Raw genomic sequence first — 16,108 nt, forward strand, 5'->3', positions numbered from 1 at the left:
TTGAAGTTAAAACAACCCTCACAGGTTTTTAGTAAGCTCTGTTTCTCTAAAAAGCATAGAACTGTAAAGTAATAATTTTATCTTGGTTTGCTTTTCTCTCTTTGCTGACATAAAATGGTGTGAGTGATGCTAATGATAATGCCCAGAGCTGTTATAATTTATGGTGAAATAGAAGTGTAGCTTCTTGCAATAAGAAACATGTAATGGACCTCAGCTTGAGCACTGTGAAAGCCTGATAATACATTTTGTATTTAGTAACTGAAGTTTTAAGGAAACAATCTATTTCCTGGGAAGAGAACAGAGCTTGCACTTAGACTCAATTACATTGTTTATGGTAGGCTAGAGAAAACTTTTCTGCTTATGGGCTGTGTATAGGAGATAAAGGAGCCATTGCCTGCCTGACTTTGTACCCTATCTGTATCAAAAAGAGCAAAACCAAAAATATGAGAAACAGTGCAACCTTAGAATATGATTGTGAAAAATATATATTCTTGGGGTAAAAGACTAGATTAATGGATGGTGAAAAATAGATGCTCTATTTGTAAAGTTCAGTATACAAAACTGTTTATTAATGTTTGATGTAAAATGCTTAGAAGGATAAAATCATGGAGTAGTTCTGTAAAGGCCTAAAATCATGAAAGAAAGAATAGTCACTTGAAATCATTGTATTTCCTCTTCTGCCTTATCCCCACAGTGTGATGTTTCTGCTTCTTTGGGACCTCTATACGTAATCAGTTTGATATGGCAGATAAGACAATCAATAGCATTTATTTGCTGTATATGTACTGTTGAAACCTATTGCTGTCTAAGGAATAGAGTAGAATCGAGAGGTATTTGTGCATGTCTGAGTTGAAGTTTTACTGAGTATGAATAAAATGGGTTAGGAACCCCCCAGTAATTAGCAGGTGCTGCTGAAGGGATGAATATGGCAGGTTCAATTTAGATCAGTTTTAAACTGATGTAAACCAGCATGAGATTGCAATTAGTTGAAATGGGCCAAGTGCTTTTATCTGGCCCTACAGGAGAAGCAGCCCATCGAAAAGCCTAAACAACAACAAATCTATTTTCTGCTGGTTTAATGAGCTGAATCAGCTCTCCAAGGGATCAGCTGAGTGCTAAAGCTGGCACAAGAGCTGGAGCGAGCAAATGCAGCTGAAAATGAGGAAAGGAGAGGAGACCAAGGCTTATTATAGCATTTCAGTACCAGTAAGGTGTTAGATTGGCTTAGCCTGAGTTGAACATGTAAGACTTTGTCTTAAGCTGATGCTGGTACCAATATAAACACCGGCTGTGGTCAAAGGAGTTGAGGACACATTCTCTTGATTGATAATCTGGGTGTGGATAGTTTGCAAATTATCAGGAAATAGTAGAATTTATGAATTTCAGGTGAAGAAGAAATGAACACGGAATAATGAAAACGGATCTAGGAAAAAGTAAAGTCAGCTAGACTGCAGCAAAGGCAAGGAGAATGTGGAAATGAGACCAGTGTGCTTAACTCCAGAACACCATTTGGTGTATGGAAAGATGCCAGAACACACTGGTAGACGACCAGTTCCTAAGTGCCTAGAGCATAATATGTACTCTGAGGCAGCCGCTGTGCATTTATTCAAAGCATCTCTCTTCCTTTGAGTGGCTGCTCTTGTGGATAAGAGAGAAGAAATGATGCAATGTATCTTTATTTTGTAAAGGCTTTTATATATTTCTGTATGTGTTAGTCCTTTTCTACCTGCAGAAGTGCACTGACCTCTTGGCTAAGGTACTGTTGAACATACTTAGAAAATTGCTAAGAATGGTAAGAAACATTGAGGTGAAGAGGGTTTCAGACACTATGACGGTCAAGATCGAGTTTTTCAACAGTGATCAGTATATTAGAGAAATTATTAGATCCAAAATGAGCAACAGGAAATTCACACAGCTGAGTACCAAGAGCTGAAAAAGATTGGGAAGTGCAGAGTGCAATGTAGCAAAAAATGTAGCACAGGGTTAGTTGGTCGAAGCAAAGTGAGCATAATTTTAACAAACAAAACCCACAAAACATCCTGAGAATCTTGCAAAAAAGAAGGTAAACATAGTTCTAGGATGTGTTAACCTCAGTATTGTATATAAAATGGGACAATTCCATTCCAGCCAGCATTGGTGGGACCTCAGAAGGAACAGACTGTCTAGTTCTGGGCATCACCATTCAAAAAAGCTTTGAATGGGAAAAAGTCCATAGAGAGAATCAAGAAAAAGAGGAGAAAATGACATGTGAAGAAAGGTTGGAAAAGCACTTGATTCATGGTGATGAATCTGTTTAATATAGTGTCTCTCTCTTGTGGCTGTAAACGGGAACAAATGGTTGAGTTGTCTCTTATCAGCCAGTATTTATCTTCTTCAGTTTTGTAAATCTGATTTTCTAGCAGACAAGCTTTTACTCCAGTAATAATGCTTATCTGCTAGCCAGCCCATCTGTTTCTATTTCTCCCTGTAGACTAGCACAGTTTGGCAGATACCCAAGCATTCAAACACAGGTGTTCTTGGATGTCTGACCTAGCCAAAGAGCACAACATCTATAAAGCTTGAGACTGGCTTAACTCCTGGGGGGGGAATATAGCACTAAATTACCAAACTGGGCAACATCTGGACAGTCAACAAACCTTTGAACCTTTTTGTAGAGAAAGATGAGTAATTCTGTTGCATTTCTTTTCTCTGCCTGTTTCTGGTGTACTTGTGACAGGTGAAAGGTGAGGTGCAGAGGAGTGCTTCTAGCCAGTCCAGCTTTGTGCTAGATTTTAGATCGGAAAGCTGCCCGAGCGTGAGGCTGGGGAGATAAGCAGTGCTTTCCTCCAAGCGTCTGGAAAGCCTTCCTTATAAGGGAGCAAACGCAGCAAACTGCTGGAGATGCATCTCCCTGCGGAGCACGTTGCTGTGCAGATGGCGGAAGGGTTAGAACACGGCTCACAGCTCCTGTTTTTCTAACATATTCCTTCTTTCCAAGAGTTAGGGATTCATATGCAGAAGGGGGAGATGCCCATATTGTCAGCTGGGGGGGGTGGTGAGGAGAGTCTGCCAAGAGAATAAAGTTTGGAAGAACTCTATACAATTGTGAATCTTCATGAATTTTGTGCAAGAAACTACATAGAGGAAGAATGTGTATCCTGAAGCTGCTATTGATCTGCAGTGGTTCAGGGACTGGAGAATCTCTCCTATGAGGAAAGGCCAAGAGAGCTGGGATCTGGAGGGAGCAAAGACAACAGAGCCTGGTGACGGGACAAGGGGCACCAGGTACAAACCGAAACACAGGGGCTTCTATCTGAACAGAAAGAAGCACTTTATACTGCTTTTATCTATATTTACTATGCATCATCTAGTTCTGTGGGCAGCAGAGTTATATGTATTGAAAGGCAAAGCCTTCCCAAGTATGACTAGATCTTTCAAAATAAGTTTATTATCACTCATCTGCCAAAAACAGCTCATGCAGAATCTATTTTTAATTTTACTGCAGATGGTTTAAGAGGGTATTTAGTATTGTCTTTAATTTGTGCTGTTTCATTTTGCATTGCAGAGGTGAAAGGATGCTTGGCATGTTAACTAAAAGCTGGCAGAGGGCTCATCTATTCACTCCTTCTCTTCTTCTTACGCTGCCTTTTTATAGATCTGATTTGTGTCCAGTTATTTTATTTTATTGATATAATGAAAATAACTTCAACTGGAAAGCGAAGAAGGTACAAGGCATTTCAGTAACAGAAAAGTAACAAAAATCTGTCACCTTTCAACTCTTCTTGCTTGTGTTTCTCACTATTCTTTGTTCTTCATCCGTTTGTTGAAATCTGGCAATTTCGTGAGTTGTGCTTCTAGTTTCTATCTGACATTCGTGGCTGGTGTCTTCACCAAGCTTCCTCTAATTTTGGTTGCAGCTTCATATGGTAGGGCCCTTTCTCTAACAGACTGTTGGAATCCTTGGAAGCAATAATTCACTGAGCAATTGCTGCAGCACAGAGATTTATGTCTTAGTTACCATGTGCAACATTTAACTGTTGTTACAAAAACAGTTTGTGAATTTACGGTATAAATCTGAGACCCTTATCAGTTGCAGACAGCCCTGAAGGCCCCTCCTTCCTTAGTTTCTCAGCCCCAGATTGAAGAACTCTCTGAGCTATAGCAGCTTTTCCTCTGTGTGTGGCTGACGTATGGATATAGGTCTGTCTGGATGTGTTCGCCAGTTCTCCAATCACACATTTGTACACCTGCAATAATAGCACTATAGGAGAAGAGAGTATGTGCACCCCAACAGTGTGCATTGGTGGGGGGCTCCGGCCTTTGTAGCATCACTGTAAATCCGTTCCCATCAGCATGACGTGTTCTTTCCTGCAGTCTGTGCAATCCCATCTCGAATGCTGGTGCTTCTGCTTCCCGCGCTGTGTGTCTCCAGGGCCCAGCAGGGCTGGTCGCTCAGCTCTGTCCGTTTCCAGGGCTCCTGCTGGGCTCTGCAGGGCTCAGTTCTTCCCTGCAGATTGCAAGAAGCCCTTCTCCGGCTGTTCCATGCGACCCTGGCATCTGGACGAGAGCCTGTAGTTTTGCTTGTGGTGAATAACTGAAAGTACAACAGAACAGCAACAGACCTGCTGCTGCCAGAGTTTACTCCGTTCTGTAGAGCTGGTCTCTGTGGTCATGGCACAACAGCTGTCAGCTCCTCTGGGACCGTCCATCAGCGCTCACTGCTTTGCTTCATTGTTCCACTTAAGCCATTTTGTTATTTATTTTCTGTGAATATGCAGAGTGATCTAGAATTTACTTTTTTGGCATGGTCTTGACTGTGATCTTAAAGTTTGAGTGTGTTCCTGTTATTTAGGAATAAATAGGATATTTTATATATTGCTAAATAAAAATGTTTCCCTGCTACAATATAAATCAAGTGACAGGTACTATGAAGGCAGGACCAGGGCTGGTGAGATGTTTGTTCAGTTCTAAAGGCCACTTTAAAGCCTCTACTTATTTCTAATCAATGAGCCATTACAAGCTTTTACCTTTTGTTTTCAGCACTCCTTTAGTGCCGAGTTCTTATTACAAAGGCGGCCCAGCCGGCTGTAATGTGCACCACATTTAATGGTGGTGATTTATGTATATCAAGCCAAGGAAGAGCTTCTCTGTGTTTTAACACACCCACTGGTGACCTTGAATACAATCTGACTTTCTCTCAAGGCTCAACAGTAAATTAAAACAATCGCTGCAGGGTGTTTTTTCCAGGTCTACACAGGTATAGTTGAGGGCTCTGTTATGAATTTGGAGAAATCCCAGTCATGCTGCGTCCAGCAAATACCCACCAAGTGTCACCCTTGCTGAGTCCAGGATATTACTCCCTTAAGAAGTGGGGACAGACTCTGACCCACCTTTTTTACCATGTAAAATACAAGTGGTAGAATGAAAGTTAGCATCAACAAAAAGTATGCTGTGGGTGCAGTACTGTTGTTCTGTGGTTTCTGTGAACACGGCGCTTTTTGATTTTCACTGGCTGATGGGCAGCCGAGTTGATTTTAAAACTTATGCTGCCTGCAGGAGTCTTATTCTGCCTTTATTTAATTGATTAATTCAATAGAAAAGTATACCCCCATGTACTTGCACAGGCAGTTCTGCTGTTGCAACTCCGTCACTTACAACAAGGAGCCAACTGAGAAAACTTCTGTATTTTCCAACTCATCGTTCCCTGAACCTCACTGCATTTTCTTAGATATTAGTGCTTGTACAAGGGAGGTGTTAGCGCTGATGCAAAAGGGACTGTGTTTCACTGTGATATGTGGCTTTCTCAGGGTCCTGTAAGAGGCTGAGGCAGCTCTGTTAGTTTTCTACCTGTTTTCTGCAAAGTCTGCTCATCTGAGAGACCGGCAAACCAGTGCTCAGCTTGTCATAAGACAGTGCATGGTGTCCCTGGAGAACTTTACAGCACAAAGGACTTTCAGTGGGAAAAGGCGGTACTGGTTTTTGTTGTTGTTTGGTTTGTTGGTGGTTTTTGTATGTATGTATACTAAAAGGGTGATGGAGCTTGTGCAACATACTGCATGTTGGTTTTGGAACCTAAGCTAGAGATATCTTATGGCATTTTCATTGTGATATTAGCTAATCGTGCCATGTGATATTTTATTGCTGTAATTTAGTTTGCAGGAGCTGGATCATAGCCACTTCCTACAGTCTCATTTGGATGTTTTAGTGTGAAATCCACTCAGGTGGAAAGCTCTTGTACCTACAGATCACTGAGTGATTTGGAGAACTGATGGAAGAGTTAGTGGGAGGAGAAGAGGATATGAGAGCTGCCCTCAGCTCTGCTCATTGCTTGCACATTTGTGTCCATCCTCCACCTCCCAGGTAAGCGCAGCGGAGTCCTGCTGAGCCCCGGGCAGGCTGCTGCGCGCCTCTCCGCTCACTAGTGCCTGCAGTTCCTTTCTGCTCATCGCCAGAGAGAAAAGGAAGTCTTAACTTCAAGTGGATGGACTGAAAGCATATTATCCTAACAGATTTCTGTAAAAATCAATACTGTCTGCATTGTGGATGTTTCTGAAGAAAACACAGGTGTAGAAACCACATGTTAACATGTATAGGTAGGGACATATATATGCTACAGTAAAGATGTTTGGCAGGGGGAGTTCTTGTTGTGGTTGTTTTTTCCATACCTCCTGTCCCTGGGCATAAGTTTCCCTTTTTGATTCTAAAAATTGGGTTCTGTCAGCAGATGTTGTTCAGCTCAGTGCTTCTGTGTGTAACTTCTTACAGAAAGGAAAGAGTAATTAGTTTTATTATAATCAGCGGTAGCAAACCAAAGCAATGTGATTTGATTCTGTGTCCTATGGCAATATTTTCAGCTAAAACCTAATCCATTCTGAGGGATTCTGTCAATATCTTTTAAAGATGCTTTCTGAAATGAGTGTATTTACATTGTGTGGAGGTATAAATGTGCTAGACTAGTATCATTCTTGAAAGGAATTGCAAAACCTCAATGCCTGAAGTAGTAGGAAAAGCACAATAAGAGAGAAGGTGTCAGTCTTGAGTGGTTGTAGTTACCGTGATGCTATCAGGTGGACACACTATATTCTTTACAGTTAATGTAGGTGCCTTGTCTGCAGTAAAGTAGCAGTGCTTTTGTTGGCATACACTGGAAGGCATACAGGAGTATGTATCTGTGGGACAAGAGAGGCAGTTGTCAGATAACAGTACAAAACCCAATCGCTCTGCCAAGTGCTTTGCAGTTATCAACACAAAATCTTCCTCCTTTCAGCTACTGCAGAGTTTGGATTAATTTCAGTATAAATATGTTGTGTTCATTGCTGTGGACAAGAAATGATGGGTTAATTTTTCTGTGATACTGCATGTTCTGAAGAGGTTAAACCTTTGTCCAGAGAACAGGAATGTCAGTCAGCAACTGGAAAGAGCTGCCCTTTCTTTGATCACTGAAATAAGATTGTTCCTTCGCAGCGAATGGCATCTGGGGCACAGCATTGCAACCTGCCACCTGCCTTACAAGGGACTTTCTCATGTTAGAATAATATTGCTTGATCTGTAGATATTGTTTCAAAATTTCTTATGTAATTTGGCGAGCATCATAAGAAACTTCAGTATTTCTAATTTCTGATTTCATAAGAAACTTTCAGTATTTATACCAAAATAGTACTGAGTACCAGATCACTGAGAGCCGCAGTGGTGACAGTGAAGTGCTTCTTTATGGAGCTGTAGTAAGTACCTTTTATTTGTCACCTAGTATTCAGTCTCTATTGTAGCACTGTGTTATTCCCAGTACCAAAGTAACTTCAAATTTGCACCATTGTGGCTGGTTTTGTTACGTTAGCAGGTGTTTGTTTATTCTTGTGATAGGATTGTGTTTCAGTGACAGATATTTTCCCACAATATTTTGACTTCTGTCATATGTTTGTTCCCAATAGAAATTGTCTGAGCTTTTTTTTTTTAACACACAAAAGGCTTGTATAGTTGGTTTTTTAATTGAAAACGAAGAGAAATTCCAGATGTTGCATTTTTAGATGAATATAACAAGCTTAGTAAACTATGAAACACAGATCACTTGGTTCAAATCCCTTCTGTGTCTTCTGAAAGATATTGTGGGTAACTCCTGGAAGATGCCCGAATCAGTGTCTGTATTCATGGTCCTGTTGGAGGAGACAAAGCAAAGACGGAGAAGTCTAACACTAGAGAAATAGTGAAGGAAATTTGAGCAGTGAAAATAAGCAGGGATTGCTAGGGATTTAAAAAAATCCTTAGGTATTCAATTTGAAAGGTTTGCTTTCCTTTAAAGCTGTTTTTTTCCATTGTATTTAGGGACATCTTTGTAGCTGCTGTTAACAGAGAAACCAGCTGCTGGAGTGGGAAATGGCTATTGCATCTTGAATTACACAGTATTTATAAAATGTCAGGGTGAGCCATGGTAAGCAGCTGAAATACGCTTAGATCAGTGGATATTTCATTTCCTGTATAGCACAAGATATTGCTGCACGGTGTAAAGACATTAGTTTGCTAAGACTCAGACAAAACATGTTTGTGTTGTATTTCATGTTTCTTGTGATGCATCGTAATCATGACCAAAGAGATGCTGAGAGAAGAGCTGCGCATAATTATTTTATCCTACTTTTTGCAAGTCAGTACGGATGAATCTGCAATAGCTCAGTTGCTCGTGGGGCTGCTGAGGCTGAAGCTGGACAGGTGAAGGGGTTGGTGAGATGTTGCTTCCCGTATTACAGGTTTGTTTATGGTCTGTTGTTTAAAACAGGTTAATCTCTAGTTGTGATTGTTAGTATTCCTGGTAAGCAGGCAGAATCTTTTTTGTTAAAATGAAAATAAGTCACAAAATGATAGATACAGCTTCTTAATGTGTATAACCAGTACATGTTACCTAATGAAAGACCAGAGTACTGTGTTTGAACATCAAACATGGCAGAATGGCCACTTTCTGCCCTAAGCACTTCATGAATTAGATGCAAGGCAACACTTTCACATCTAAAAATTACATTTTATTGTATATGATGTTTTCTAAGCGTTCTGTGAACAGCAACTCACTAATCTGCCTGTTCTTTTTCCATGCGATATTTTGCAGAGGACTGGCAGGTCATACATTCATGCTAAATATATTGATCTCTGCCTAATCTTTGAGTGCTAGGATACATGTGTTCCCTCTCCAACCTTTTTGTGCTGTTATTTGACAGAATCTTGGATTCTAGATACTTCTCTGCTAGAATGAGATATCACCAGAACTGGTAAAAACAGAAAACCAGAAGAATTAGTCTCTTTAATACATTAATTGATTCTAGACAGGTAATATTTTACTTACTAGGCAATATCTGTCTGTGGTTTGTGTGAGAGCTAAAAAAATGGAGATTGAGTTTGAATTGGATACCCATTTAACTTAAAATGTTTCATTCCTAGTTTGAGCATTTGAGTGAGAATGAATGTGCTGAAATATTTTCCAAATTTGCATCGTACCTAATTTGATATTTTCTTTGCAAGTGGCTGTTTTCTCTTGGCTTTTGAGCTATCAACAGTTTAAAGCCATGTCCTAGAAACATTTATGCAGTCTTTGTTCAAGGAGCATGTGAGACTGAGACAGTTTTTATAATTTACCAGTATTCAGCTTTTAAACCTTTAGAAATGTTGATGTGTTTCATGGGTTTCGACTCTTCCTTTCCCAGCTTCTTAACCAAAATTATAACGTGTTACTGTTGGCATGATAAGCAAACTTTAGAGAGGGAAGATACATTTATGAATGTTGGACCTGCATCTCTCAGGTTTGTTGCCTTTAAAATATGCTGGTTTGATGAATAAGCTGAGCCAAGAATGGAACAATACGATGTGAAACAGAATGAAGTGGAAATGGTCTGTGTGCTGGTGTCAGCCAGTGCTAGAATGGTGAGATGACATCTGCTACATTAGTGAGGCACAGATATGAAAAGCGCTTTAATTCGGGAGATAAGGTGTCCCAAGGATACTGTTGTCTATAGCATCATATTTGCATGTTGCTTGGCTTTTAAATTCTTGGAGCTGTTGAACAGCAGCTCTTTCTTGCGCAGTGCAGGTCAACCAATAATCTGCACCAGGATGTGACCTCTGGGTGATACTTACAGTGTTAGTACGTAGCTCCAGGCCTATTTCTTCTGCACCCATATGGTGTTAAGTGTTATTTACAGGTAGTGTGAAACACCTCAAGTTGCGCACGGGTGTCAGTAGCAGTTATACAGGATACTGCATCAAAGCCCTCTTTTTTTTTTCCAAAAAGATGGGAATTTGGTGGGCTCAGACTTGTGCACTAAAAATAATCATTAGAGCTGCAAGACAAATTTGTGTCTGATTACTGTATGAATGGAATTGGTTATTGGCTTTTTTTTTTCTGCTTGTTTACAGGTTGCATGGCCGATACCATGAAATGGCACCAAACGTTGTGCCCATGGACTATACAAAGGACCCAGATGTTAAACTACCTATGCAGCTTATAATAAACATGCCTGAGCTAAAGGTATCACTTCTGACTGCTTACGAACTGTATCTTAAATTATGTAGCTCATCTGCCAGAGGTTGTGCCAAGTGAGTTTGATATCTGAAAGCGATTTGGCATGCTGAGGTCTTCCCCTTCCCGTGACCGTTCGAGGGCAAAACCAGACCCAGAAACTGGAAAACATCTAGGTGGATGTCTTTCTTGCAGAGATAATTTTATTTCCTTTAACATCTATCCCAAGTAAGTTTAACAATCTTTCCAGTTTGTATATACTGATTCCTTAGAAGCCAGTGAGATCTCTGTATGAGTAGGTTAGAAATCAGTTCTTATCTCAGTGTCTTGATAGGAAATTTGCTAGAAATGTGCAGATCAAAAGCAAAGATTTTCCCCTTTTTTTTTTCCCCCTCAGCTGCAAGAGCACAATAAGTATTACTTTTCTAAATTATCAGGAGTTTTCATTTTTTCACGGAGTTATGTGATAGGAAGTGGATAGAAAGTCCATGTAACTACAAATGAGAGAAGCAGTAGGCATAAAGCAATTGGTGACAAAAAAGGAAAGAAAAAGAAAATATTTGTTCTTTTATGAGTTCAGCAATTGAATAAGATTTTAACAGGACAAAGACTTGCAGAATTGAAACCTGTGATGTGATGTGCTGCAAGTAGCTCCTAGGACTTACACAAAGGTTGTCTCATCGGCTGGTTGAAAACTATTGAGCGTTTTAACTCCTGAAGCTTCATAAGCCAACCCTGATTAGAATCCAGCTCCAGATGAGCTTCAGCTCAGCTGTGTGCATGTTCCAAGTGTGTGTCCTTGGCTGGCAAGGACAGAAGTGCAATACCTGCCTCTGCAGCTTGCAAAGTTCGCTTTCCTAGCTCACCTTAAAATGAATGAGAAAGCATGAAGGTATCATAGTTTAAAACATTCTTCTCATCTTTGCCCATTACATTACAGAGTGTGAAGTAGGAACGGGATAGGAAAGTAGTGTAATTCAAGGTTTGTTTGCATATGAACTTCTAGTGTCAGCAGCATTCAATAAAACATCATTTTTCAACAATATGATGTGTTTAAATGTATTGAAATGTCTATGAAAGAACCTAAATTATGTGCCTGTATACTTAATGGTGAAAAAAGTGTATCCAGGCAAGTCTTCATGGAACTTTAAAATAGGAGGTATAAAGATCTTGCTGAAAAGTTCTTTTCAGTTAATTCAGTTGCATATTATATCTTACTAACTGATCAGATATAAATATTTCACATATATTCTGTAAAACACAAATGTTTGTATTGTTTTGTCTTATACAAATAAGGACATTAGGCAACAGGCAAAATTAACAATACTTTGCAAAAATACCCTGTATTATAGTTACCTCAAATTCAGTCTGGTTTGGAGAGAGCAACAAAGATTTCAAACATGATTATCTAAAATTAGATTTAAGGCATAATTAGGCATCTAAGTCAGAAGCCTGCCCAAGCAGACCTAATTAGGCCCTTAGGCTGTGTTCTGAAGTTTAGTGTTAAATTACTCAATGGAGCTGATAGTTGGGAATTGAAACACTTGCTCTAAGTCATCTCTGTCTTACCTACCATGGTGAATAGAGAACAACCATGTGCTGCTGTTCACAAGGGCGAGGAAGGATTGCATGAAATTACAGACAGGCAGCTGACATAATATGCGAATATAGTGAGGAACAACTCATTGCCACGAGATGTTTTGGCAAAGACACCATTAGTCTTCAAAATTAAATTTAAAGTGCTTTTATAGAGCAGAATTTCACAGATTACTATTAAGTTTTATGATCCAGATGTAACATTTAAGTCTGAGAGTCCCTGAAATACTTGTTGCATTAATCTCAGAATATACTATGGGAAGGTTCACTGTGTATATATCTCTAAAAATTCCTGCCTTATCTGCTACTGGTTCCAGTCAGAATTAGGCTGGTGGGCCGGATGGACTAATAATTACGAGAGTTCTATATCATACCTTTTTTCACCCTTAGAAGCAATCCCTGGATCCCTTGGATTTATTTGCCATGCCCCTGTGAGGTGTGTGAGAGATGATTTGGGTAAAGGACCTGCTCTCAGCAGGTACCTGGAACCGATTGTTTGAAGCTTAGTAGGTGCTACAAAAGGAAGTTTCTTCCTCTTCAAATAGGAATATTTGCCTGACTTACTGAAGTGCTGTCATGTTGAATGGACAGCTCTATATAAAAATACAAATTAACGTTGTATGGAAGACAACACAACAGAAGTTACCAACGGTCTTACCTGTGTGAACATGAAATAAACGGATCAGGTTATTTTAGTAGCTGGCAGGATGAAGTAGTGTGGGCTTCACAAAGTCCAAATACCTGGGAGCATCTTGAAGTATTCTGATAATTTTCACCATCTGCTGGTTTTGCTTATGCATAAATATTGAATTCTTATCTTTATGATAAAATCTATTGTTGAGTTTTTGATTCATTCATTCCTTACTGTAATTAGTTTTGTATCTCTCTAACGTGCCTGCAAACCCATTCATCACTGTAGTGTCCTAGGTGCTTGTGCTGGCACTTGTGCTATGGATAATTGGTATTCCTTAAGTTTTATGTTATTTCTGAGGTCTTGATAGTGCAGTATGAAATTCCATGGCTCAGTTATGTGACTGTGAAGAGTTCATAGCTGCTTTGTGAAAAAGCAAGGCTAAGTTCAGACAGGAAAGCAAGAAATGATAATACACATTCTTTTTGGCTTCAGTGATACAGGACTGAAGACTTAAGGAACTACTATATTTACAAGACAGCCTGGTACTTAAGCTGACATAGAAACCAGAAATTTTATATTGGACCATGATTAGATTTTGAGATACAGGAGCACACATCTCGCTATCTTAGCAAACTTAGGTGGTAACGATAATAGACTCCCTAATAGACTTTTGTAAGTAAAGTGGATCACAGTCTTTCTTCTTGTGCCACATAAAGACTGTGATGCTTTCTGGCTCTGCTTTAGAAGATGTCTCCAGGGCAGTGGAACTTGGTTTTATGAAAACAGCAAGACAAAATTCAGTGTCAAATTTTATAATTATCTCCTAAGTCTCATAAGGTTGTGGAAGAACCTTAGAAATATTGCTGTCAAACCACTCATTTTATGTCAGGAATTCTAACAGCTCCCAGAGAAAGTACTGTGAGCTTGTTTCCAGGAAAATAGCAGTTAGAGGAGAGCAGACTTGCACTGCAGGCCCTTCATTCTCTGAACTCGCTCCAACTCCGCAAGGTGTTTCTTGTCCTGAGGGGCCCAAAACTGCTCCCAGGATTTGAGGTGGGGCCTCCCCAGTGTCCAGCACAGGGGACGGTCACTGCCCTGAGTCTGCTGGCCGCACTGTGTCTGATACAAGCCAGGATGCCGGTGGCCTTCTTGGCCACCTGGGCACGCTGCAGTTTCCTGTGCAGATGGCAGGGATGGGGAGAGAGTCTTTCCCCTAGAGTTTGTTCTCCAAGCAATCCAGGTAGTAATTCTAGCTCAAACACTAATCAAAAAATATCTTTAACCTTTGCAACTTGACCAGACTGCTAAATAGATTGTTGTGGTGTTTTCTTTCTTCGGTAAATTTTCATCAAGGTGAAGACAAACCCAACATTTGAATCTTAAAATAGAAAGAAATTAACTAAATGTCTATTGAATTTTAATAAAATTAGTGCTACTTTCAATGCACCTGGCTTCTTTCATATTCACATTACATTTCTGGTTACTGGCAATGTTGAGCTCAATACCACTGCAGGTTCTGACAAATGGATAGAATCAATAATGCACTTTTCCAAATTAGATTCTGCTACTATAAAGAAAGATCTTTACCTCATGCATTAATGTTTTGAGCCGGGATTTTTGTGTTTCAAAGAAAAAAATGCTAATGGTCACTCACTTTAATTGGTAATGAATTATTCACTAACTCATGAGTCTTAAAAGTTGAAAGTCAGGACAAGAAATAAATAAATAAAGAAGGGGCAGATGCTTTAAGCTGATTAGTTCTACCATTACACTGAAGTTAACAGAGGTGGTTTACTCCACTCCATTGCAGTCTTTCTAATTTTGACAATCTTGGTTACACAGGCAGCAATCTAATAAATTACCTCTAGGGCATATGGACACCTGTGAGATAGCAGCAATTAATATTGCAAAATTGTAGCAATGATATGGGCTGTTGGGGATGAGGCCGTGTAGACAGCAAGAGTGATTTCATTTCAAAAGAAAAGCGATTTCACTCACATTACGCCGGTCATTTCCGCGGAGCCGGGTGTGGGAATGCAACCTGATGGCGGAGATCCCGTATGATCTGTAGAAGCGGGTACGTGGCCGTCGTCTTTGTGACACATACATCCCTAATGGTCAGAATTTTCAGAGTGGCGTCTGGCCTGTCTCTGGCTGTGGTGCAGAGCTGTCCTTCTGCCGGGACTTGCTCATAAAAGGACTTCCTGGAGGGGAGCTGGTTTTGTTCCATTCACTTTACAGTCTGTTGCTTTCTTTTTTTGGCTCATGCAGTAGCTTCATTGATCCTCCCAGGCCTTGCTATGAGCCGCAGTGATGAGTAAGGTAGCTCATAAATCCGCGCACTCCTGAGACCGAGTGACCAGCGGGCACAGGAATCGGTCAGGAGGAAGAAAGGGCACACAGGGAGCAGTGAACTGATCACACATTGCAGAACCAATGTTAGTGCCCTATTTTTTGGTAAGTTGAAACATGAATGCATGCGAGTCGCTTCAAAATAAAATGAAAACACTTCTTACGCTTCTAAGAGGGTGGAATTTTACAAGTCATTTCAATGAGTCCTTGGCTATAAATCTTTCTGTGTAATGAGGAAAGACACCTGAGAGAGCAGGCTGATACTCTTCCAGCCCCCTCTCTGCTCTGACCAGTCTTCACCTGCAGCTCATCCCACTTGTCTCTGCATCCTGTTTCTGGTTATACTGGGATGTTTTACCCCTTTCAGACACCTCCTCTTGCTTCTCTGAAGCCCATTGTGAACTGTGTGTCTCAGTCAACTGTATGCCCTCCAAGTGCAGTGAGTGAGGGCTGTTTTCCTCCCAGTGAACTCCAGAACTGTACCAGCTTCATGGCCTCTACCAGTACTGTGTGCAATTTCACACTATAGTTAGTGAATCAGGTTTTGTTAGAATACCTTATATCCCCGTGATAGACTATTATGTGCTGTAATATTTAAGCAATACTATGTGCAACCAGAATCTTTGGTTATTCGGCTGTTGTGACTATAGCGCAGCCTTCAGTAAAAAGGTGAACCCATTGCTGAACTGTCCGACGTTTCTGCTTTCCGACAGGATGACACGATCATTTTGTGGATGTAAATGTATCAATTTAGCTGGGTCTTAGCTTTGGTTTGTGCAGGGTTTTCTTAATCAGTAGTCTGTAGACACTGCAGGGAAGTTTGATGGCGTGAATATGATTATTTACATGTGAAAACAAATTATTGTTTTTGAGAAAGAAGAAAAGGAAAAACAAAAAGTGCTTTTGTCCGCTCCAGGAACAGTTTGTTGTTGCATTTATGCTTCCCTTCCAAAGCATCAGCCTCTCCTCTGGAGAACTGGTAATGAACATTTTATCTATCTTTACATTAATGTTTGTCTGATAAGTGTTCATTTCTAATTTTTTAGGGATAA

General features: G+C 40.2%; 1 protein-coding gene across 1 annotated transcript in view; it reads left to right on the forward strand.

Annotated features, from left to right (window-relative positions):
- Positions 1–16,108, forward strand: part of ACSBG1 (acyl-CoA synthetase bubblegum family member 1) — a gene marked incomplete at both ends in the record, with an annotated part of 92,691 nt that overhangs the window by 65,878 nt on the left and 10,705 nt on the right. The window contains one exon of the mRNA XM_080351587.1: positions 10,372–10,483. Coding sequence (XP_080207713.1) covers positions 10,372–10,483 — 112 coding nt within the window. The remainder of the gene's footprint in view (positions 1–10,371; positions 10,484–16,108) is intronic.

The sequence above is a fragment of the Nesoenas mayeri genome (genome assembly GCF_963082525.1).
Source record: "Nesoenas mayeri genome assembly, chromosome: 11".
In the NCBI taxonomy this organism is placed as follows: domain Eukaryota; kingdom Metazoa; phylum Chordata; class Aves; order Columbiformes; family Columbidae; genus Nesoenas; species Nesoenas mayeri.